This window comes from Melanerpes formicivorus, unplaced genomic scaffold, assembly GCF_026170545.1.
Source record: "Melanerpes formicivorus ecotype bairdi unplaced genomic scaffold, bMelFor1.0.p_v2 SCAF_8, whole genome shotgun sequence".
NCBI classification, from domain to species: domain Eukaryota; kingdom Metazoa; phylum Chordata; class Aves; order Piciformes; family Picidae; genus Melanerpes; species Melanerpes formicivorus.
The window spans coordinates 21,927,703-21,952,430 of NW_027142360.1; the positions used below are offsets into that span (position 1 = coordinate 21,927,703).

Consider the following 24,728-nt stretch of genomic DNA (forward strand, 5'->3'; position numbering starts at 1 on the left):
CCCCACATTCAGCTTTATTTCCCCCCCATGCAGGTCTGAAGGGGAAAGTCAGCATGAGCTCAGCAGGCTGCCTGCCTAGCTATGGATTCTTGGCAGCATGCACAACAGCTTGGCTCAAATTTTACAGTATCTGAGTCTCTTCTTTCACATGGCTGTTTTCAATCACTTGTTTCAAAGACATCATGCCTGCCTGCACCCTTGAAATGAACTACAACCCTATATAAGCCAGCTCTGCTCCTCTCCTTCGCACTCACCCTCACCAGCTCGCGTTCACGGATGCTGTGCCCTGTTCTGGGCTCCTGGATTGCTCATGTTTCTTTGAAACACAGAGTACAGATTTTCAGATACTAAAAATACTTCTAAAAAAAAAATCTCATCCCTACATTTTTTTAGGAAGTATCTTATGTTTAGAAAATTCTTTACTTGGTTACATCATGAGATGAATGAAGTTTATTTTCCCCAGCTAAGACCATTGGTTTATGTCCTGCTTGTGGTCTTTAAATGAAATTGGATGCCCCCTCCCTGAAGGTGCTCAAGGCCAGGCTGGATGAGGCTTGAGCAATGTTGTCTAGTGGAAGGTGTCCCTGCCCATGGCAGGGGGGTTGGAACCAGATGATCTTTAAAGTTCCTTCCAACCCAAACCCTTCTATAAATCTACGAAATCCACTTGATTGGTTTCAGTTTGTTTACAATGGCTCAGCACTAAACTAACCAAGTTTCCAACACTGCAAGGGAATGAAAAGATTGCATTTATTTACTGATTTTTAAAAATAAGTATAAAAACATGTTTATTAATTATTATTTTTTTAAGTCTTATATAAAAAAAAGTCTTTGCCTTTTTTTGAGGCAAAACCAAAATGTCTGTAGGTGGCAGCAGCACACTATCAGATGAGCATCAGAAAGGGTGCTGGATCCCATCTCTTTGCATCCTCCCAGGGCAGACCCAACTCTCCAGCTGGGGCTTTCCTCCTCCACAGGCATACCATGCCCTTAACTCACCTGCACTCCCAAAAGATCTGTTCAAATAAAGCAATGCAAAAGCCTGTGAAGCTGCATGGCTGCAATGGTTTTCCTCTAGTGCAAAGATTGTCTTCTGAAGTGGCAGGCATTGCATCTGTGTTGCAAGGAGTGAAACGTGCTCTCACTCCACTGCTGCTGGTGCTATGTGGGGGTCACCACGGGGGTCATGCTCACCAACGCTCAAGCTGCACTGCTGTGGGACTGGACTCAGCCACCCCCCTTCACAACAGCAGAGTTATAGCAGAAATGAGCTTGGGCACTTCAGAGTAGAGGAAAACACAGGGCTGAGGACAGGCAGCTCCCCTTCTTCTCAAGCTTGTAAGTTATAAACAGAGCAAAGAGTAGGTTTGGCTTTACCCCAGGCATCTCTGTCCTCATGTGCTGTGCACGTATGAGGACACAGTTGTCACAGCCAGCAGATTCAAGACCTGCTCCCCCTGCTCTCCCCTACAGCAGCCAGTCCAGCCTCACCAGCCCAGCGTGCACCCCACCAGCACAGCCAGGTAACTGGCACCTCCTTTTGTCCGCCACACACAGAGCATCATCTACCAGTCCAGGACAGAGAGGGGCTTGTAACAACACTTCCCTCTGACCCTCCCCTTCTGCCCAGGGGTGAGAACACCTCCTCCCTTGGGCATATCCCCATGGAGCCCCCCATTCCTGCTCCATCCCCTGCTGCTGCAGCACCAGTGGGCAGGCTCCGGCAACAGAGCTCTCGCAGCGTGGGCACGGCCCGGCGGCTCCGGCACAGGGGCTCAGAGAAGACTAGGGGGGTTCCCCCCATCTCATCAAAGTGCAAGGGGTTGTTCCGGGTTCCCGCCACCACCAGCTCCAGCAGCCGGACCACGCAGTCTGAAAACCAATTCTTCAGGCGGAAATAGCCCTCCTGGAAGGAGATTCGGAGGCTGACGGGCCCTGCGGGCATCCGCACGCTCAGGCTGAACAAGCAGTTGCCCTGAGAACTGTCCCGCACCAAGTAGGTGCCGACGGGCTCCCGCTGGAGCTTGGCGTGAGCCTCCCCCACGGACAAGGGGCCCCAGTAGAAGTCACTGGCCTGAAGGATAGTGAGGGACCGCTCCAGGACCTCCCACTCGCAGCTGCGGAACATCCGGAAGCGATTGGGCAGGCTGGGCGGCGCAGGGCTGGAGAGAAGGCTGCGATGCTGCCTTTGCGGACGAGGAACAGCGGCGTGCGTCTTGTGCAGATCATCTGGCCTCCCTCTGATCATCTCTCAAAGAGCCCATGGATCCTGGAAAGATGCTGCCTTTACCATGCTTCCTCCTTTGCATCCAGCCTGTGGGACAGAAGAAGAGTGAGGCGAGCCTGATACCTGCTTCCAACTGGGCAGCGAAGTGAAGACACTTCACAAGGAAGAACGAGCAAGAATATCGAAGAGAGTTTCAAGGAGGTACTACGTTCACCAACCTCCAGCTGCAGGGACAACCAAGGATGTATGTGCATGAAAGTCCCCCCTAGCACAAGGCAGCACTTGGAGCTCTGCATCCATTTTGTTTCTGTGATTCACACCTAGAGGCTACCCAGCACACCCTTCAGCAGGCTGGTCTGTACCTAGCAGATCTCACTACTTCCAAGATTTCCCTCTGTTGGATGCTTAGGGGCTTTTCAGAGTGGCCTTGAGGCTAACAAGGGGAAGTGACACATCAAATCAGAAAGGAAAAACTTCCCAAAGCAGGAAGGTATCATTTACTTTGTCATGCAGTGAAAGGTGGAAAGGCTTCCTCAGGCCTCTCCAACCCTTTCTCAACAGAAGGGCAGACAACAGAAGCAGAAGATGGAAATGAGCCTTTCCTACCCAGCCCCGTGAGCTGCTCTCTCATCCCAGGACATGCCTGTTGCACTGTCAGGAGGAAGCACAGGTCAAAGATCACGATCCCTTCAAGAAATGTTACACCAGCAGCTTCATTGTTGGGTCTGCCATGCATGAGACTGCTTAACACTGGCACCAGACACTGCTCATGTCCAAGGAACATTTCTGCTCAGGCCCTTCCAGCCCCTTAACTTCTCTTTTCTGCTGGAGGCACATGTCCCCCTGAGAGCAGACAGTGCTGCCCTCTCCCAGTCACCATCCTCTGCTCGTGTGCAGTGTTCAAAGTGTCCTCCTTTAGTGTCATGACCCTGTCCATCTTTTGTGCCCCTTGTTATCACCAGGCTGTCTGTTTTCAGAGATGCAAATTCCTGAACCCAGTGTTGCCATCAGTCATCCAGGTCATTTCAATGGTATTTACAAAAATGCATGTTCTGCGTGTGTGTGTGTGTGTGTGTGTGTGTATACACACATATATATGCATGAACATAAAAACCACAGCCCCAAGCCAGAGGCTCATTCTGTGTGAGAAGCTGAGCTGTTACATACCACTTCCCCAGGCCTGACAAGTCAGTAGCTCACTACCAAACCCTGCCCTTGGTCCCCTGACATACTCCATTAACCCAGTCACAGTCTCTGACAGCAGAGCCATGCTCAGAGCAGAACAGAGTGCTGACGTGCAGCCTGCAGCTGAGGGAAAGAGAGGCTTCTCTGTCTCCAGAGAAGACTTGTGGGAGCACTGGGGCTCATAGTGGGCAGGCAGCCCCCCAGGGAATGTGCAGAGACCTGTGGAGGGCTTGCTCTGGTGAGAGATCTCTAAGTTAGGCTTAACTCCTCGTAAGGTTCCCCTTACCACACCCTTTGCTGGCTATCCAAAAAGCCTCACGCTCCTTTTGGTGCTTGTGCCAGCTGGACAGCCACGTGGAGCAAACTCTGTGCCCAGTGAGAGAATGTGGAGCAGCAGGGCCAAAGGTCTTTCCTTCTCACAGTAGTTTTGGATAAGAGCCATCTGCCCAGCAATGCCTTGCCTGTAATCATCTTTTCTCTCCTGACATCTCTCCCAATACTTAACAGTAACACCAGTAATGTAGTTGTCAGGCACAGCTCCATACATGGAGCTATAAACACCTGCTCCAAGCCACTAAGATCCGTGGTGGAATCCCTGGTCCTGCTCTGAACACCACTGATCATGCCCTTTAGCTACATGTCACCACGGGAGGGAAATTCCACACTTAGAGGTTGGGAAGGACAGGAAGGAGTTAATCAAGTTGTTTTTTTTCTTTTCCATTTCAAACAAACAAACAAACAAAAGGCAGCAGTTGAAAGCTGCTGGGGTGGTTCACAAAGTCAGAATAAATCTTAGGGGAAGCTGATTTAGGGAGCAGAATGCAAGTAAACACAGTTGCCACGTGCAGCAACTAGGGCCATTTATCACCACTGAAAACTCAGCACTTTAGGCACCACAAGATGTTGCAGCATCTCTGTGCCTTTCCTTCTCCTCCCAGCTCAGTGAGGAAGCTTTACAGTCTTCTGACATTAACTACTATAGAAAAGCAAGGTCATACTCCTGCCAGATGCCTCCAGGGCTGCAGCTAGAGCCTTGAGGGGAGCAAGAAGCCTTACTCCCACCAGCAGCCACTCTTCCCAAGCAGCAACACCTCTTGGGCCCAAAAGGAAATTTTTGCCAATCTCATGTGTCTAGGTTGGAAAATTAATTCAAGCAGGCAAACAGAAGCAGGCAGCTGTCTTTCATTTCCAGGCTAGTTTTAAAAATAACAAACAAATAGATAATTTGTTTAAGGCTGCAGATGCTATTTGACAGGGGAAAAAAAAAAGATAAACTTGTTTGTCCCAGTTTTCAACCTTGAGTCACTCTCCCAAGTCCTTTAAGAAAAATTCACTGCTACTAGAAGTCTGACTGACTAAGAACTGAGACTGTGTCATCATTTCAAATTCAAACTAACTGCAAAAATAGCACCCTCACCATTTGTTCACTTGAGTTGAAATCTACATATAGGTCAGAGCCTCAGACAGCATGAATTTGTTTAGCTTCAGTGACCCATTTCCAACAGATGACTGCCTGGTTTGCAGAACAGTGTTATTTACGTTAATATTAGCTCTAGAAGTGTTTTCTGCTATTACCTTTAAGGTTCACTTTTAATGGGTCAACAGGTCCCACGTGTACATGGCCTCCCACGTCAAGGGGGGTGAGCAGACTCTCGGGCTTAGGCAGAGGCCAGCCCAGGGGGGTAATGAAATACACCAGCATAATTAGTTCTGCTTCTGATCTGCCACACCACAATTTGCCTTCCCCATCCTCCCTCCATAAAAGCCCAAAAAAACCCCAACACCCAAACATGATATTACATCTCTAGAGCAAGACAGTCAGAAGAGTGTTTGCAGCCAAAATAACATACCCTAAAAGAGCTGGCGTCTTGCTAATCAAAAGGCTGGGTAAGTTTCCCCAAGACCTTCTGATTTACTGTAAGTTCAAGAGCTTTTCAAAATAAAGTACCCTTGACACAGGGCATTCTGCTTTCCTCCCTGGTTACCAGGCAAAGCAGCATATTTCATATAAGGAGACAATTCTAGTAAACTGGGGACTGTATGCAGCCTCTGCTATCAGCCAGTCCAGCCCTGAACCCTGGAGCTTGACAAATCTGGCATGGTCAACAGCAGCTTCCAGGTACTCAGCTATGATGTGTTCTTGAGCTCTTCCTCCAGGACACTTGAAAGAGCTTACCTCTTTATATTTACCACCCATAGGGATGAGTTTCTGGATGTCAGGCCTGGAAGTGGTCCAAATTCAAGAGCTCCAATGCAGCACTTCCCAGTTTTTGCAAAGCTTTACTTAAGGGGAGATCCATCCTTTGGGAAAAAAAGGGAAACAGGTCACTAAGTCATTAGTTTGCCATAATGCAGATCTGAAATACAGAAATATGGGGACAGGTTGTCTGCTTCTACCTCTTTGACCTTATCATTGTAGAAGCATGCATATGGCACTTCAGATAGCAACAGAGACAAGAGATTATTGGTGGGGTTATTATTACTGCAGCTTACAAAGCCTTGAGCTGACTAGTTAGAGACAGCTCACAGACAGCCTAGGGACAAATGCAAACACCATAAAGTTGCTATCATCTTCCGGAAGTGGGAACCATAAAACTCTAACACTGAAGAGATGATAGCAACAGCAACAAGCTTAAGAATTCAGAACAGCAAACAGGTTTGTGCTCAGTGCAGTTTCCAGTGTTTAGATACCTTCTTTGCAGCCATGTAGGTAGCCACTCACTGCTGCATTACCCTAACAGTGATCCAGTCTGTTCTGGCCTGCGCTCTTCTGCCCTGCTTTCCTGGCTTTCAAGGCTCTTCTTTCTCATCTTGCAGATGGAAAACTAAACCTGCTGACCTGGTGGAGCAGCAGACCACCACGTATGCAATCACACGTCTCTCAGTGGATCCACAAGCAAGCTGATAAATGAACCCAGCTTTCTGTGTGCCTTTCAGAGGCAGACCCTGGAAGTCTTCCCTTATACCTATGCTCCATTCTCTGCATTCCCCTCAAGCCCACACTAAACACACACTCCACTTAAGCTTCAACAGATCTACTCCATTACTATGCTACCCACTCCACTTAAGCTTCGACATCTCCCAGTTATCAGTCCCACAGTTCCCAGAGCAGTTAGATGGAGACTGGGATAATTTGGAAAAGCTCTCCCTGAGGTATCCTGCAAGCAGCAGCATCCCCATTCCAGGCAGCAAAGCCCGAGCAGACATCGCTTGCTTGCGCGTCTGCACGCCACAGAAATGTGCTGCCTACTGATTTGTGGTTGCAGAGGATGTTTCAAAGGAAAGCTTGAGCAAAAACGTCTGGAAGAAACCTCCCTGGCAAGAGCCAAGGATGCAGCACTGTGTTTTAATGGTGGGCCGGCCTGGTTCCCAGGGCCACCACTGTCTGCCACACACTAAAGCTGGTTTAAACCACATTGTCACAGGCACAGTGAGTGGCCACGCCGACGTCGCTTGTCACAAGCGCCCTACCATGGCCAAGGTGACCAGGGCTGATCCATAAAGGGCTTGTGGAGGGGGAAGGGAAAGGCAGGAGAGACAGACAGATGCGCGCCAAAGAGCACAGAGGGAGCTGTGGTTAGACAAGGAATGTGGCGCAGCTCAGAGGACCAATGTTAATCACAGCCAATTTCTCCAGCGCAGAGCAGGCCTGGGAGACGTCGCAGTTCCCTCTATCTGTCGTGCCATTGCTATAAATAGAGGTTGATGTGAGGCTGCCATTACGTTTGACGTGTGAGAGAGCATCTGGGGAGAAGGGAAAAACCCCACACCACACATCCATACCCCAAACCCAAACTGTGTTTCCCTCTAAAACCAGCATCCAGGGGTGCAAAATAAAATCAGCTGAGGGAGCACACACACTGTGACAACTCCTGCTTCCACCCAGCAGAGAGGCTGAGCAGGAGGATCCCATGTGCAGCTCTGGGAACCAGCTGCTGGGCGCTTGCAGACGGACTGGCCTTATCAAATGCTTCCCAATATTTTGGGGTTGGAGAACAGACTTCAAAACCAACAAATAACTTCCCAGGGATCAGATAGTTAGATTCTGTGCTTATGTTTTCGATGGTGTGTTTTCTGTGTTAATACATCGCTTTTCTGATACAAGCTATAAAGTTTTTACCCCCCCCAAAAAGCCACAAGACAGTGCAATGTGTGCCAAGTATTCTTCAAGGCAGGGAAGTCTCCAAGCACATTGGCTTTCTGCATGGCATGCTTCCAAAGGAAAAAACAAAACAAAGGAAGGTGGCAGTTTACAGGGAAAGCTAACTGCTTTTGCTGGACTAACTGAAAGAAACACCACATTTTCAAGGCCCCTTCCTCACACCTTGGGAACACTATGCACACTCAAAACAACTACTTGCAAATGAAGCAGCTTGTTCCTCATAGAAATAGCCCAGTGTGAAGCTGTAATTCTGCCATTTCAGAGTAACAGAGAAGCCACATGGCTTCACTGAGCTCAAAGGCTGCTCTGCATAGGTTGCAAGCAGCTACAGTTTGTCCCACAGCAAGTCGAGCAACCCAAATTACCAACTGGCAAGGAACAGTTTCTTTTGGAGCACAAATTCTGCTTCAAAAGCCTGATACATTTTTTTTTCTCCCCTTCTGTTACTGAGGAAAAGAGAAATATTTTATGAAATCAGAACAAGGAAATCAGGCCAGGTTATAGCTCAGTTTCAAAGCTGCAGCTGAGGCTATCCTGCCACAGCTAAAGGAAAGAGTTGTTGCTGTTGCTTACCTCTGGCCAACACGACAGTATTTATTGGCAACTGAGGGAAGCCTTGATCCTGACCCTTGCAGCTTCATAGCAAGCAGCCATCCTTGTGAATGTCACTGCCACAGAGCTATGCAAAGCCTCAGCCCTGTGCTCAACCGGGGATCACAGGCTCTGCACGACAGCCCTGCCTTGCCTGTCTTTCCACTGCCCTCTGGCTGGGGAAGCAGCCCTCTGGGAAGGTGGCCAGGGCTCTCCCCAGTATGGATGCAGAAACGAGGAGACAGAGAGAGTATACAATGGGGAGGAAGCAAGAGGCCAAGACAACAGAGTCCCTCATGGATCTCTACTGGAAATGCTCTGTCCCGTCTCCCTGCCAGGAGGGGGATTAGCAGGAAGTGGGCAGCGATGCCCAGAGCTGTGTCCTCACCCTCTGCTGGGGTAGAGCTCTGCATCCACTGGTCACGGTTCTTTGGCCTCATCAGCTCCTCCCATCCCCCCTGATCAGCAGCACAATCATGTTTTGTCTGTCCCATGCCTCACAGCTAAACTAATTTTTTTCAGGTGTTCCAGCACCCTGTTTGAAGAAACAAGCAACTCCTGAGAAGTGAAGGCTGCCAGGGGTCCCCACGATGGATGGGGCCTCTTATCAAAAGCACTGCATTTAGGAGGCAAGGAATTCAAAGCAGCAGCAGCTAACTCCAAGAAATGAGGAGTACCTGAAGCTAAAACTGGGTCAGTATCATGATCACAACTAGAATCTCAGAGAAGAATCCCAGGTGCCTACCCAATGCAAACCAGAGCACAGAGGCACAGGGGAGTGAGGTCCTCCCTTAAGAAAATAGAACAGAATAGAAAAAATGGAATAGGGTAAACCAGGTTGGAAGAGACCTTCAAGATCATCATGTCCAACCTATTATCCAACACCACCCAACCAACTAAACTATGCAACCAAGCACCCTGTCAAGTCTCCTCCTGAACACCTCCAGCAATGGCAACTCCACCACCTCCCTGGGCAGCCCATTCCAATGGGCAATAACTCTCTCTGTGTAAAACTTCCTCCTGACCTCCAGCCTGAACCTCCCCTGGCACAGCCTGAGACTGTGTCCTCTTGTTCTGGTACTGGCTGCCTGGGAGAAGACCAGTTGCAGAAGATGTGAGGGGGCCATTAAGCACTACCAGCGTTACCTGCCTTCAGAGGAAGAGGTGAGGGTCAGAAAATTCAAAACCCTACAAGCTTTGTAACAAAGAGCTTCCAAAACACAAACTAAAGAAACTGAGAGTCCTAAGAGTCAAAAGTGAAAAGAAAAAAAAGCAATAATTAAAAGTTATTTAGGAAATATTAAAGTGACAGAGTGTCCACACCTCCTGCAAACTATGGAGCAGGTGCTGTCTGGCTGAGAGGACAGGCTCAGGGGACAGCACAGGTCACGCTGCAGGTATTAGCTGTAGATGTGACAGCTTGCAAGGGCCCCAACATGGATAAGCAGCAGCAAACAGACACACTACAAAACCCACAGTCCCTTCCCAAATCTCTCCACAACCTCAACAGTCCTCCAGAAAATGAAAAGCTAACCCTGGTGGCGCCGATAAAAGGGAATATAAAGTACTGACAGCAGGGAACAAATTTACATAAGGATGGCTGTCATGGAATGGGGACAGCAGGTAGCCAAGATAAATAAAACAAATGGCATTTTCAATTTATCAAGCCCAGAAAACCTCTGGGAGAATTTGAGATGGCTGGTATAGCACCAAGTGGTTTTAAGGATACTGCAGAAAAGCTGTGTAAGCAAGCAGACATTATTTTTTATGTGGCACAAGCTGCTGAGGAGGTTCCCCAGTATTTAAATGGTATTTAACCTGAAGCAGGGGGAAAGGGAATGCTCTGTCAGAAGAGATGTGAATAAGTGACATTAAGGAACAGAAAGGCAGCTGGACACAGTGGACTATACCCAGGGATTTTGAAGGAGTTTGGAAGTGGCTAGTTGAGATGCAAAGACAGGAATCCTTTCCATTAAATCAGCTGCCACTACCAATTGCTAGAGGGTTGCAAGTGTTGTAAGAACGTTTTTTGACATGTGCTGCTAAAGTAGGAGCAGCACATGGCTACCTGACTGTGTGGGAGAGGCAATCCCCAGAGAGAACTCCCCATCAGGAATATGGTATCTGAAGAAGCCGTATCTGCCTGGACATCCCTTGTGCTTCCCTAAAGCCTCCATGCCATAAGTAAGTCAAAAAGAGAGATGCAGTGCATGAAGTAAAGAGCCAGCAGCACCCCAGAACCTGCAAAGCAAATGGACAGAAGACAAGGAGTAGTCATGCCCCAGAGCGATGGAAGGGGGAAGTGTAGTCCTGAGGAAACCAAGGCATTTTATCTACTGCACATCCAATCACCTCTGTGTCACCCTCCCTTCTTCCCTCTGGATCAACTCAGTCCACTTTGCTGAGCAACCCTTCGCACTGCTCAACAGGTCAGTGGGTACAAGGTCCCCAGAGCCTCCCATAGCTCAGGTGTGAGCAGCTCCCTTCTTCCTGCCCATGCTCACACACATGTCCCTCTCTAAAAATCACCTCCTGTGGTCTGCAAGTTGCCACTACCCAAGACACCTCAGACCTTGCCCCTCCAGCAGGCAGCTTAATCTTGCCCCCCCAGCAGGCAGCTTCCAGCCTCGAGGTGCTTAAATCTAGGCAAGCAGCTGGAAAAGCTGTAAGCCACCTCCATCAGTGCAAGCACTGACAAAATCATTCCACTCTCTGCAGGCCATAGAAGCTGGAGGCCACTCAGAATTCATCAAGCTCACAATCACCAGGAGGTCAGGTGAGATTCTGTCCTGACAAATGCAAGAAGATACAGACTTACAGGACAATAAACTGGGTCTGTATTTTGAAGAGCAATAAATTAAGTGGTGCAGATGATGAATGAGCAGAGTAACCATGCTGAGACTTTGTTAAGGAAAGCTCTAGCTCTGAATCCAAAAGCAATCATTAAAAGCTAAAAAGCAAACACAAGCATGAGGTTGCAAAATGGATGGGTGGGAACATCACAGTAATGTCACCACCTGAAATAATACCTTCAGCTCTAGTCACCTTAAATAAAACCAGACAGAACTGAAACAAAGAGGATGTGTCTACAGCTGGGTGATAAGTCACATGTAAGTGTGCAGACAGAAAGACTGGAGAAACTTCACATTCAGTTTAGAGAGCAGATAGAAGGGAGGGGATGCAAAAGAAAGATACAGTACAGCCAGGCTGTTCTTTGTAAGCTCTTTCATAAAATGAGAAGAGAGGAAGTTCAAAGGTGACCGAGATTGAAGAGTAACTAATTTAAAAACTCATAAAAGAAAAAACTCCAATCACACAGACATTAAAATGCTGCTGCTGGGGAAAGTGAGAGAATTAATCTGAGGAGTCTCATTTCTCTCTCAAATGTCTCTGCTTTGCCTCTGTGAAGTTCTTGACGTCCTCTGCTTTAGCAGACCTTAGGCAGAGGATTTTCCAGCACAGGGATGGGTTTTTAACATCATTTTTCTGAGCCACCTCTTAACCATTCAAACCTTACATTAAGACTCAGAGGAGCCCAGCACAGGGCATAAATGTGCTTTAGTCATACAGCACTGAAGAAGTAAATGGGAATTTATGAAGTTGCTACAAGGAATGAACTACAGACCTGCTGCAGACCAGCTAGAACGGCTCAGCCCGTTTTTGCTTCACGTTTTTAAACGACTAAGCAGAGCAGCACCTCTTGCTTACATGTGCTGGCTCGAATACTAGCGTGCATCCTATACAAATGGGCCACTTCAGTCGTTACTGCTAAAGCAGCTCGGAATCACAAACGGCTGCGGCCATGTGGTTAGAAAGAAACATTCCTGCTGCCTCAGTGTCTCCTGAGTGGGCTCTTGGTCTGTTGTTACTTTGCCGGGCCTCAGAGGATGCATGTACCTCGTAGCAGGAGGGATTGCAGAACATTTCTCCAGCTCCAGCTTCCTTCTCAACCATATCCCCAAAATCTCTCACCATAAAAGAAGGAAGAATTCGAACATGCATGAAGAACAGCGTGGCTTAAGAATAGCATTGCTGGTTTGTTGAAAACCCATAACCAAATCGTTCCTACAAGTGTCTGTACACACCACCACGAGCAGCTGGCCCAGGCAAACCTATGGCCAGCTGCCCTCAGCTTTAGCAAGGCACCTTCAGCAAGCTGTGCAGATGCCTGGCTACGCAGTTCAGACTGCAGGGAGAGGGACGGAGATCTTTGACATTTTCCAACTGGTAATAGTCAGCCACACTTGTTTTCTTCCCTCACAGCCTTAGCTTAAGTTTCCAAATAAACTTTGCTACCGAGGAAGTATGAAAGGAGATCCAAACTGTTTCTGAGCTGCAGAATCACACAGACACAAAACAAAACACTCTGTTGCACAAGTCACAATCTGAAGTCAAAATTTTTGTTCAGCATTTGCAGGGGATGAGGGGGAGGACAAAAACTCTCTGCTTACACAAAGGCAACTGAATGCTGACAGCTTAACCCAATTTTGCCTGCCACAGCTCTAAACAGCCAAGGCAAAGCTAAAGCAACCTATCTGCAAATATTGGGACTGTTCAGGTCTTTCCCTGGTCCCTCACACGTGCTTCTGAAAAAGCAGGGGCACAGAAAGCGCACGGGGAGCAGGAAGGCAGAAGGCAGAGAGAATGTGCATTATCAAAATACCTTGAGAGCAGTTCTTGGAAATGTGCAGCCTGCAAGCCTGTATCAGACACTCATTTCCTGTGAAGTGCACACAGGCCTTTTCATTTCTCCACTGAAGAGGATGAAAATAAGGGGGCAGCTCTGAAGTCTCCAAAGACAACATGACCCCATCATTTAGTGATTGTACTAGAACTGAGTTAACATTTTTGTACTACTAAATGCCTGTCAAACACAAGCAGAGATTCCCAGAAGTTTACAAAGTAGGACATTCTATACTTCTGACTTCTAAATCTTAACTTGAAATCTTGCACTTGGCTGGGGGGGGGGGGGGGAGAATGAATTTTACTCAAGTCATTTTGACCACTCACTAACACGAAGCCCCCAAATCCTTCTACATCCAACACCCCTGCACTTTCCTTCTTTTTTTAAGTGTCTGAGACAGATTTCAGCAAAATGGTGAGCTAATAAATACCTTACTGAGGCAGATGGCTGCAGGATATGCACAAATGCAAACCAGAAGAGCAGGCAGTAGAGAAGTAGACTGACAAGATGGAAGGGAGTAAACTAACATCATGCCTGCCTTCTGCCTCTACTGCCATGTAATCAAGGATCTAATTAATATAGCATTTATTTGCATTATTTTAAATAAATACAGGATATCTCCTGTCTCACAGACACTTAATACCTTTACTCTGTAAAAAGTTATCATCCCTCTATGGCATACTTGGCTCTTGGATCATCCACATTTTCATTTACACTTCTCCTAGCTTGCAAGTTTTTGGCAAGCACCTCTAGCCAAGGCCTGCAGCAGCCTGGAATAACAGCTCAGGAACATGCCACCTCCCCACAGCTTTTATTAATCCCACCACCGTGTCAGCCCGACCCAAAGGATGTCATATTTAAGTACCAACACTGTTTATTGCTGAACAAACAAAGGTAGGAGAAACCAGGAGAGAAAAGTCTGTGGGTGGTAGGGGGAGATTGAGGTGGCAAAGAGCTGCAGGGAAAGACTTGGAAGAAAGAGCAAAATATCCCCAGTGGGGATGAAAATAAAGAGGAGCAAAGGAAGAAACACAGCTCCAAAGGCACATTTTCTCCTTTGTTTCTCAGCAATGAGACCGCAGCATTAGTGACAGCAACTAAGAATTTGCACCACCCATCTCCGTCCCCTTGCGCAAGCCAACCACCAACTTCACAGAGCCCCCAGCTGGATTGAGGGCAAGAGGCACTGGCTGCATGCTTCAAGCTTTCATTTGGAAACTCCATTTGGCCCCCTCTGGGGAGGCACAGCAGGGACACACACCTGGGAGGCTTGGCAGCAGCTCAGTGTTTCCCTGGTGTTCTTCTAAACCTGCTTTTTGGGACTCCAGCAGAGTTTACCTGTGCCTTCCAACACAATCTTAAACAAAGGCCCTGCGTTTCCTCCCAGCCCCACTGCATTTAGGAAGCAATAAGCAAACCAGGTTATTGGAGGACATACCTCATCATGAATGGTAATAATGAGCAAAGAAGTAACAGAGGCCCAGAAGCCAATCTAGATCAAGAAAAGATGGGAACCTGGGTGGGAGGTTGGCATCCCAGCAATCACTCGGGTTTGTGCCCAAGAGCCTTCCACTCTGGAGGGGACAAAAATCCATACTTTGACAACTACATTTTAAATCACATTCCCAGCAGAATTACTCCCAAACACAGAAACAAAGCTTGGCTTCATCTGCAGCAACTGGCCACATCTCCTCGTAACTTGACTCAACCAAGAGCAACATTATGTGATAATAGAGCCTCAGTCCCACGAGCTTCTGTGCATGTGCATAATTTTTTAAGCACATGACCATAGGCCCTGCTGTGACTGAATAAGCTATTTGATGTTCACCCAGCATCTGAGCCGCAGTCACAATTGTTTGGAGAAAGAAGATATGCCTGCATACTCTCTTAGGGACACAGTCAACAGAGAGTGAAACATCAGGAAACCCTACTTATTTCTGATTCTGCCCCATTTTACAGAGTTGAGCATGGTCAACATGTGACTGGCTTTTTCATTTAAGTTCTCTGAGAGCAGCGAGGACTAGAACTAGCACACGGCACTGTCTGGACCACATGGTCCTAAATAGCAGCTTGCTAACAATACTCTTTTAGCCTCAACTTTCCATAACAATGGTCAAGCCACATCCCTTCCTTCACCCATGCAGGGGAAGGAGACAATCAATTCAACATTCTTGAGTTCCTCTCAGTTACCTCTGGGGTTCACCAAGATCTTGTTTCCAAGCTTCTACTGCGCAGGAAATAATACACACTTAAACTAAGGTGGGTGGGTTTTGTCGGTGGGTTGTTTGGTTGTTGTTGTTGTGTTTCTCTAATAAAAAGAGCCATGAACTGAGGCTTTAGGTGGTGACTATTCCAAAATGCTCAGTAAGAGCATGTGTGTTGGTGGGAAAAAGTGAGTAGCAGATCCTACACGGCTGCAAGCACCATGACTCAGAGTGCATGAAGGAGAGTTCAGCGATAACCTTTGCAGATGAGGCTTTTCATGGGCACGCAGCGCTGATCTTCTGAGAAGAGGCAGGAGTGAGGCTGTGACGGGTTTGCAGGATGGTGAGTTCCTCTGTCTTTCAAGGGCAACCCCAAACGGGCACGCTCCTGGTTCACAGTTACCCCGTTTCCCTGCAATGCTTTTGATTCTGGCAGGCAGCTTCACTTTCCCATCTATGACTAAGTGTAATAACCCGTTCACCACTTAAGTTTACGTGAAGGGGAAAAAAGTAGCTAAGTAGCCAAGAGCAAGTTACCAGGACTCATGCTACGGAGAAGACCTTGACGACAGGACAAGCCCCACCAAGGAGTCTCCTAGGCTACTCCCAGCACCCTTTCACCAGCCCACCACGGCACACAGCACATGCTTCAGGGCAGTGAGTTGCTAGCAGCCCAAATCCTCCCCTGAAAAGCACTCCAAGCCCCAGCACACTCCGTCTTCCCCAGCCAGCAACAGCCCCAACGCTCCTCGGAGCCAAACCAGGCGGGGGCTGCAACCCCCAACTCTCGCCCTTGTAAGAAGCTAATGAGGAGCCGGAGGAGACAGACCTCTATACACACACATCCCCACACCCCCGAAACAGGCCGTTTTCAGTTACCGCCGCACAACTTACTCTCGGTACCTCCGGGCGGTCAGTGCTGCTACCGGTGCGAGCGAGCGCTCAGTGCGGGGGAGACAGGGGCGCTGCCCGGCCCTGCCGCTGCCGCTCTCCCGCCCCGAAGCGAAACCCAGGCGGCCCCGCTCTCTGCCGTCCGGCGCCGCCGCTCTCCGCATCCCCCCTCGGCCCCTCAACTCACAAAGGGGGCCGGTGCGCGGCTTACCGGAGGCGGTGCGGCTGCCCGTCGGGCCCTCCTTGGATGCGGAGGAAGCGGACGCCGCGACGGCGGCTTCGGGGAGCAGAGCGGAGGGGAGGGGAGAGAAGAGGAGCGGAGCGGAGGAAACCCCCCAAGTGTTTCTTTTCCGAGGAAGAAGCCACGGGGGAGGGGAAGGGGAGGGGTTTCTCCCTCCTCCACCACCTCGTCTTTCCACGGCGTGGCTCCTGCGAGAGGGGAGGGGGGGAACTAAAGAAGAAAAAAGTTTTGATGGCTTTTGGTGGTGTGAGTGCTGTTGCATTTTTTTAAAGAAAAGTTGGACGGATTGGGAGAGAAGGAAAGAAGAAGGAAAAGGAAAGGAGAAGAAAAGGAAAAAAGAAGGAGGGGGTGAGGGGGGAAGAAAGAAACAAACCCAAAACCCAAACAAAAGAGGCTGTGAAAGCCCCGCTGCTGCAAACTGGCAGAGGAACCCTACCGGGATGGCACCGGAGCATCCACCGCCCCCGGGACTCGCCAGAGCCACGCATTGCCCAGGGGAGGCGGTGGCAGAGGGGGAACGGGGCTCAGCCCCTCCTTCCAGTCGCCGGCTACTGTCCTCCAACGCTGGGTTGGGGCTTCGGAGCTGGCAAGCACCGGGAGGAGATGCTATGCCCAGGGCCGGGGTAGCAGAGCATTGAAACACCGGGGAGTGGGAGGGGTTATATCCAAAGCCGAGGGGCTCTGCACAAGGCCGGCTAACGAGGCCACGTTACATCCTCGGGAAACGAAAGCCTGTCCCGGCCCTTACCTTCAGGATCGATGTGCCGAGGACAGTGGCATGAGGTTCAACAAGGCCAAGTGCCAGCACGTGGGTCACAACCCCATGAACACTCCAGACTTGGGGCAGAGTGACTGGAAAGCTGCCCAATAGAAATGGACCTGCGGGTGCTGCTGGTCGGCAGCTGCTGACATGAGCCAGCGGTGTGCCCAGGTGGCCACAAGGCCAACAGCACTCTGGCCCGTATCAAGAATGGTGTGGCCAGCAGGACCAGGGAAGTGATTGTCCCCTGGTCGTTAGCGCTGTTGAGGTAACACCTTGAATACTGGGTTCAGTTCTGGACCACTCACCACAAGAAGGACATTGAATTGCTGGAGTATGTCCAGAGAAGCTGGGCAGCAAAGCTGGTGAAGGATCTAGGGCACAAATCTGAGGAGCAGCTGAGGTAACCTGGATTGTTACCAAGTCTGGAGAAAAGGAGGCTGAGGGGAGACCTCATTGCTCTCTCCAAATACTTGAGGCTGAAGGACAAGTGATAGGACAAGAGGAAATGGCTGCAAATTGTGCCAGAGGATGTTAGGAAAAAATTCTTCACAGAAAAGGTGGAGTATTGGAACAGGCTGCCAATGGAGGTGGTTGAGACACCATCCCTGAAAGTATTTAAAAGACATGTAGATATGGTGCATAACAACATGGTTTAGTGGCAGACTTAGCAGTGCTGTTAGTGGTTGGACTTAACAGGTCTTTTCCAGCCTAAATGATTCTATGATACACTGCCAGAGCTCTCTCCCAGAGCTCTCTCCCAGCTTCTCTCAGGCATTGGAGTAGCCCCCAGAAGGACAGCAAGCACCCTGGCTATGAAGCAGCATAATGTGCACTTGAGGAGCATGTTGGATAACACACACTGTTGCTACGGTGGGTCAAATGAAAATGCTGGAAATCAAGGGAAAATGGGGAAATGCACAAAGATGTTATGACATAAATATGGTGCATCCCATAAGCAAGAGAAGAGAAGAAAGAAAAGAGAAGAAAGAAAAAAGATAAACTCCAGAATTCAGTACAAGCCTCACAGCTGTTAAAGGCAATCAGGCCATGATTTGGCTGCACCATCAGAGCTCTCACACCCTTTCTCTAGAGCCCACCAAGACTGCCACAGTCATTCCCTGGTGCATGCATGCCAGGTGAATTGCCCTGGTGAAAGAGCTGTAGGCAACCACTGAATGCAGACATTCTCTGGCTGCTCTGTACCAGTCCAGTGAGGCAAAGCAGCTGTAACTCTGGGGTGAGCAGCTGACTAAAAGAGCTTTACAGCCGCCTGGCATTGCTAGGGAGTACGAAGCAGTCAGAAACACACCACTGGATCTGACCTGCAGCCTTTCCAGAAATTCCACAAGTACTGGCACATCAGCTCTTGTTTTTCTTTTCAACCAAGCATAAAGATGCTGCTGACCAGAGACAAATTTCTGGACTTCCCTAAGAGTCTGGGCAAAGGCTTCCTTCTTTTTCAGGGAGGCTTCAGTGGGAGGACCTGCCACTGGAGCTCTAAATCACAGCAGAAACTAAGTGCTCAGCTATTCCATTTTTGGTTTTTAACTAGGCTCATCGCACTTTTCTTTGTATGTTTGGATGGCAGCTTCAAAAAATATCCTGTGGTTTGCTTTACAGTTGCCTAGGAGGGAGTCAGTTTCCCTCTGTGGATATTTATAGCAGTTATTGGGTGAATTCATAGACTCTACCAGCCACCTTGCTGGAATAGTCTAATTCTGCCTTTTATTCTTCCTCTTTGACTTTGCCTGTGAAGAGCAACATGGAGTTTCACTGCTACGAGATTGTTTGTGGGACTTTCTCTTCTCATCCACTCAAAACCATGACCTCACAGCAGTGACAGATGAAGCATATTGCAGCAATCCCCTTCAGAAATAAAAGCTGGTGAGACCTGTCATAGTGGCATCATTCACCACAGCTTTCCAAACCCTAGGTTTGATTCACAAGGCCCAAAATGTGTTCAGGATCAAGGTGCCTCTGAGGTGCCTTCATTATAAGTGGAAAACACAAGCAGCTTTGTGTCCTGTGACACAAAGGAGGAGATGGCAACAAAACCATGCTCAAGCAATGGCTTTACTTGTGCTACATTTCTCCCCTGCTAGGCTGAAACCAAGCCTGGATGTGTTTAAGGTGAGAAACAACCTCTGCCTTTAAGTGAGTTTTATTAAGAAGAGCAGATTCTTTAGAAGCAAGAGGCTCCCCATGCTTTCACCACTGCATTGATGCATCTTTTTCGCAATGGCCTGCAGGATACCCACCTGAAAGGTTCTGTGTAATGATGGTGAGGGTGCAGGCATGTAAAAGGTCCTGCCATGAGCAACTCACTTTGAACACTGCCTGCTGGTGCCTCTGTGGAGAAAGCTGGATCCATCCTTAAGACAGGGTTTCCAAGATGCACAAGATGCTGATGACAGTATGGAGAGGAACAGCTCCCTAGAAGAGGTCAGGATTTGTTCTCATGATTTACACATTTTTTTGCTTGTTTTGGCCTCTGCCCAAAGACACTTGTACCTCTCCTGCCCCTGATACTGAACATGAAACATGAAAGCATTAATTGATAGAGCTACTGATGGAATGAACCTTTTCCAGAGAGTTTTGTCTGAAGTCCAGCTCCTGAAGGCAGTAGGTCTGAGTTCATTCTACCTTTGGATGGTAGTTCTGCTTTGTGGCGTTTTTCTGCTTGTCCTTCAGCTAACACCAAGTCTTTGGTAAGTTCAAAGACATTGATATCCAGCAGCCCTGGGGCCAGTCACACCCTGAGAGCTTCACTCCTGCTCAGCATGTGAATTCCTTACAGCCAGCAAAAGGCTGCAAGCACCACATGCTGCCTATTTGCACCCCATCAGTTTGGGAGGTGTGGGAAGAAGAAAGGTATTTTGGGGCAGGTCATTGCAAATTGCTGACTAAAGATGGGTGTCTGGGGCACCAAAGGCATTCATTTACCCAGAGGAAGGGAGAATGTAATGAGGAGGGAAAGAATTGAGGTGAAGAGGATGAAGCACTGAAAATGTGCAGAAGAAAAGAAGAGAGGCACAGAAGAGTGAGAGGAGCAAAAGAGAGGGCACAGGGGCGGGGAGAGGGATGAACATGTTAGGTGTGTCAGTACTGCTTTGCCCTTCAACCAGCTCAGCTGGGCCTTGAGTATCATCTCCAGATGAGGACTTACTAATTATTTAGGGTCTCAGTGCCTTACTGGGCCCCCAGCCCAGTAAGAGGGGATGAAGGCAGTACATGAGGTTTTGTACAGAGAGGATGGAAGGATGCTTGAGAGGTGAGTAGGAAATGACTGCCATGATCTGTGCCTGTGCATAGTACAAACAGTACAACCTTTGCCTGCATACTGTCCTAGGTGCTTTTTCTTTTTCTAGGTTCTCCCTCTCGTAACTTTCCAAAAGCCTCTTTTTAGGAGATGCTAACAGCAAAGTGTTAAAAAGAACTTCAAAAACACCACCACAACAACACAAAAATAGAAAGTCAGGAGGGCAAAACCAATGCACAAAAATCCCCCAGCCCCCTTCCTCTGCTCCACCAAAGAAAAGATAAACAAACAAACACCTTTCTGTGGTTTAGAGCAAGCACAGGCTGTATTAGTTCAACTCTTACAAGAAAAATTAGCACAAGTATTGGCCCCTTTGTGTGAAGAGGTGGCCAGGCCCCTCCTTCCCCTCGGAGAGCAGAGCTCTTCTCAGTAATGAAGTGAAACTGCTTTCCAGGAAAGCAAAGGTACAGGGGCTGCCCAGAGCAGAGTGACCTAGCACAGCTGCGAGGAGCTGTGCACTGCTGCTTGCAGGCTGCCAGCCTGACAGCCAAGCTCTGGCACCCAGCTGGTGTGCCTCTGTACCAAACGATGCTGCATGTCACAGAGGACTGGAAGGTGTGGAGCCACAGCCAGCTCTGCAATGGGCACCCTGCACACTACTGCCAATGCACTTTGGTTCCAGCCTGCAACACGCCCTGCTGCTCTGGCTTTCCCCCACAGCTGTGGTGGATACCATACTCATGGGCTTCAGCCTGTGCAGGACTCCTGTACTCTGTTTGGCTGGGCCTGAGGCTCACTGAGCAGCAGGGAATAGGGGCACATTCTCCTGGCACCAACAGGTGGTGTGCACCTTCTAGGTTTTCAAAGAAAGCACCAGGCTGTATAACCTGGAAGGTATTTAGGTCAGATGTAAGCAGATGCAGAGAAAACAAACAGCCTTTTATAACTGTATAGCAAACTGCTCCCTCACCTCTGATGCTGGCCTGTATGTCATACACCCTAGAGCAGTAACAGAGGACAGTCTGGGACAGGAGAAATGAGATACCAGACCACTGCACCAATGGACTCAGGTGTGAGCCTCCCAGGGTTCTGTGGCCCCATGAATCCATGAGCACAGCAACTAACTTCTAATGCTGCTGCTCATCAGACATGGAGGGAGAAGCTCAGCTAAGGATTTCATAGTGTTCCTGAGACCTACTGTTTCTCCCTGTTATCCCACATATTCAGGACATATTCCTGACATGCTGTCCAAAAGTGGTGGACCTTGACCAGAGCCCTTCACTCAGAATCCTTCCCCTGGAACATGTAGCCTCAGACCTGCCCATCCATCCCCAGATTTGTTCCCCTCTCTGAGTTGGGAGGTGATGCTGAACCCCACTCAGACAGACTGGCACTGATCTATGCCCACCCACTTCAGAATTTTCCCCAAAGCAAACAAAACCATCTGTGAGAGGCCACTCTGGAGGAGTGCTGGGAGCAAACCAAGACACACAACCCATAGCAGGAATGTCCTAAGACATCTCTGGACCTAGAAGCAGAGACTTTGTCAGCTGAGGAAGCTGAGCCTTTAAGTGAAGAACACCAACACAGGAGGCAAGGAGGACTGTAGCTGTGAGCTATAACTTTGGGAGCAGCTGTAGCAGCAGCACTGCAGGCTGGTACCACCTGACAGCAGTACCTCTTACACTGCAGTAACTTCCAGACTGATCTGCTTCCCAGATAATCACAGGACAACAAGACTCTGTCACTTTAGTTGTTATTGTTTTGTTAAACATCCCATCTTAATTCAAAAACTGCTAATGGCCAGGAAGTTGCCACCACCCAGAGTAAACTGCTCAAGTATTTAACTACTCTATTATTAAATCTATTCCTCATCTCTAGGCTGTTTTTATTTGTACCATTGTTAGGCAGAGCAGCACAGATTTATTTAGGCTTTGATGATATCAGTTGTAAGAGCTCCTCCCTCCCATAAGATGCCTTCTAACCTCTTAACAGGGCTTAGAGCTCTTGCTGGAAGCCTCTCCAACTTGTTAACTTCCAGCCTCGAACTGCAGATGTCAAACCTGGGAATTCTTTCACACCAGTAATCACATCCATGGAATTAGCAGACACAATATAATCCCCTGCAAGATAATCTCATTACACCTGCTCCACATTCCCTGCTTGTACATCTAAGGGATGGAATTAGCCCTTTCTGACTGCAGCATTGTGCTGGGACCTCACATTCAGCTGCTCCTACACTGTGAGTCAAGCCACCAGCATCACTTCTTCCACAAACAGAGCTGCCAGACCAGAAGTGTGGTCTATGATGAATAACTTACCACTGGGCTGCTTAAAAAAAAATATGTGTTACATGCTTATCCCAGCTTTAACATTTTGCCAGTTTTTAATGCAAGTCAATGTTCAGTCCAAGTACTCCACAATTTGTTAATTTGGTATCATTCCAGGTTTTTTAAAACAAATCAAAACACAGTGTAGGGCTGTATGAGATTCCTTGCTGGAGCCCCGTTACATCAACAGCCTTTACAGATTGCATCAGGTTCAAACAGACTCTCCAAGGTCATCTTGTCCAAACCCCTCCCCTCCCCCCATGCAGTGAGCAGGGACACCTCCAACTAAATCAACCAAATTCATAACCCAGATCTATAAATTACAGCCCCAAGAGTTACCAAGTAGTTCTAATGGATCTTTTTCATTAACATGTGGGAGTTAGCATTAACTACAACTCTTGCCTTGTTTTAAAATGATCTTAGTAAGTGCTATTTCCTCATTCTGTCTGAGGTCCAGAAGGAACTGCTGGACCTGCAACTACAAGTGTCAGATTACTTCTGGGTTTTGCTGTTGCCTTATTTCAGCCTCTGGGGAATCTGCCAGATTTTCCAAGCACAAGAAGGTTAAATGTAAAGCTAGAGAGAAACTCTGCTCCTTCCCCTGCTACTTCATACATCAAAATAGGTGCTTGCTCTAAAGGTGTGCATGGGTTTGTGGAGACCTGGTGAGCTTGTCTTGCTTATTAACCAAAACAGGCCCAGGTGATGGGAACCAGCAGAGACTCCTGAATCAGTCCCTGATATAGAAAACTTTCTGATTAAGGAGGAAATGGAAAGCTGAGACAGGAAAGAGTTTATTTGTATGATGGGTGTTTCTGGCTATTTCATTAGTTGCAAATAAAGTAATACAAATGTGCAGCACTTGGAGCCTGGGGCTGCTCCCAGCTGAACAGCAGTGGTTCATGTGGGGATGATTTAACAACTCCAGCAGTCCTACTATCCTAATTCAGTTTCAGGTTAATCCCTGGAGCAGGTGCACACCACTTTTTCAACTGCTCATACCTTGGCTTATTAACTTAAAAAAAAAAATCCCTTTAAACTATTGCATTGGCCCCAGACTGTGATGGGTATCAGAATCATAGAATTGTTAGGCTTGGAAGGGACCTCAAGGGTCATCTAGTTCCAACCCCCCTGCCATGGCCAGGGACACCTCACACTACATCAGGTTGCTCAGAGCCACATCCAGCCTGGCCTTAAAAGCCTTCAGGGATGAGGCTTCTACCACCTCCCTGAGCAACCTGTTCCATTGTCAGCATCTATTTGTCTCACCTTCTGCGGGGCTGGAGAGCTCTGGGACAAGGAGCATAACAGGTATGTGCCTGGAGCAAAGGGAGGGAAACCAACTTAAGCCATCACAGCTTTTTTGGGGCTTACTACATCAGTGGCTATTTCAGCCATCAGAAACTCATTCATATCAATGAAATTCAACATGAATTCAGGGAAAACCAAAAGAAAAGTACACCACACAAGGCACTTGGATGGATCTGCTGCTGTTGAGCAGAATCCAGGAATGGCAGGACACTCATATCCTACCTCAACTCTTACCCTGTTGGCAGTTTATTTAAACCTTTGTGACTCCTTGGAACCATCTCCAAGTCAAGCAAGGTCTATGGATGGGAGGAAGATGTCCACTGCAAAATGTCTGCAGGCTGTAGATCCATAGATCCTCATTGAGTCCTTCCCTTTTCATAAATTCTGTTCTCCTCCCAGATTAAGTTAAAATTAGAAGATAAGATTCTCACCTCCACAACCTTGTGCAAAGCACAGGGATCAGAGGGCAGCTCTCTTCTGGCAGGGGAACATCAAGCACTGTGCATGATAAAGGGCAGAAGATCCATTAGGGATCCAGGCACTGGAGAGGTGGGGACTTCTCTGATCTAGCTGACCCGACTGTGGGCTGCTCAAGCAGTGCTCACACCAAAGACCTACAGCTCTGCACTGGCTAGATTCCCCTCCTCTCCTTGCAGAGATCCCTCCCCTGCTCTAGGCTGCTGGAGCAGGGACAAAGCTGGTCCTTATCCCAGAGGAAGAACTGCTCTGCAGGCCCAGACAGCACCCAAGATCTGCCTGCTGCCCACAAACCCAAAGGCTGGGAGTCAGTGTGCAGGGCCTGGTTACAGGATACTTGCTGCCCTGTGATCAATCTCATTTTCCTGTCCACTACAGATTGCAGCATCTGCTCACATTGTGA

The 24,728-nt window shown here is 48.4% G+C and overlaps 1 protein-coding gene across 2 annotated transcripts; it reads right to left on the reverse strand.

Moving 5' to 3' along the window:
* Positions 1–494: 494 nt before the first annotated feature.
* Positions 495–16,975, reverse strand: LOC137442742 (suppressor of cytokine signaling 1-like). 2 transcript variants are annotated; one of them, XM_068141710.1, is made up of 4 exons: positions 16,934–16,975; positions 15,948–16,395; positions 5,589–5,713; positions 495–2,314 (listed from the first exon to the last, which is right to left on the reverse strand). In XM_068141710.1, the coding sequence occupies exon 4, from the start codon at positions 2,246–2,248 to the stop codon at positions 1,562–1,564; it is 687 nt and encodes a 228-aa protein (XP_067997811.1). In that variant the 5' UTR covers positions 2,249–2,314; positions 5,589–5,713; positions 15,948–16,395; positions 16,934–16,975; the 3' UTR covers positions 495–1,561. The 2 variants fall into 2 exon arrangements, with proteins under 2 accessions (XP_067997811.1, XP_067997812.1); XM_068141711.1 differs by lacking the exons at positions 15,948–16,395; positions 16,934–16,975 and adding an exon at positions 8,148–8,207.
* Positions 16,976–24,728: the final 7,753 nt, after the last annotated feature.

Coding starts and splice junctions, on each gene's coding strand:
- LOC137442742 (XM_068141710.1), bottom strand. CDS start 2,248: ATGATCAGAGGGAGGCCAGATGATCTGCACAAGACGCACGCCGCTGTT.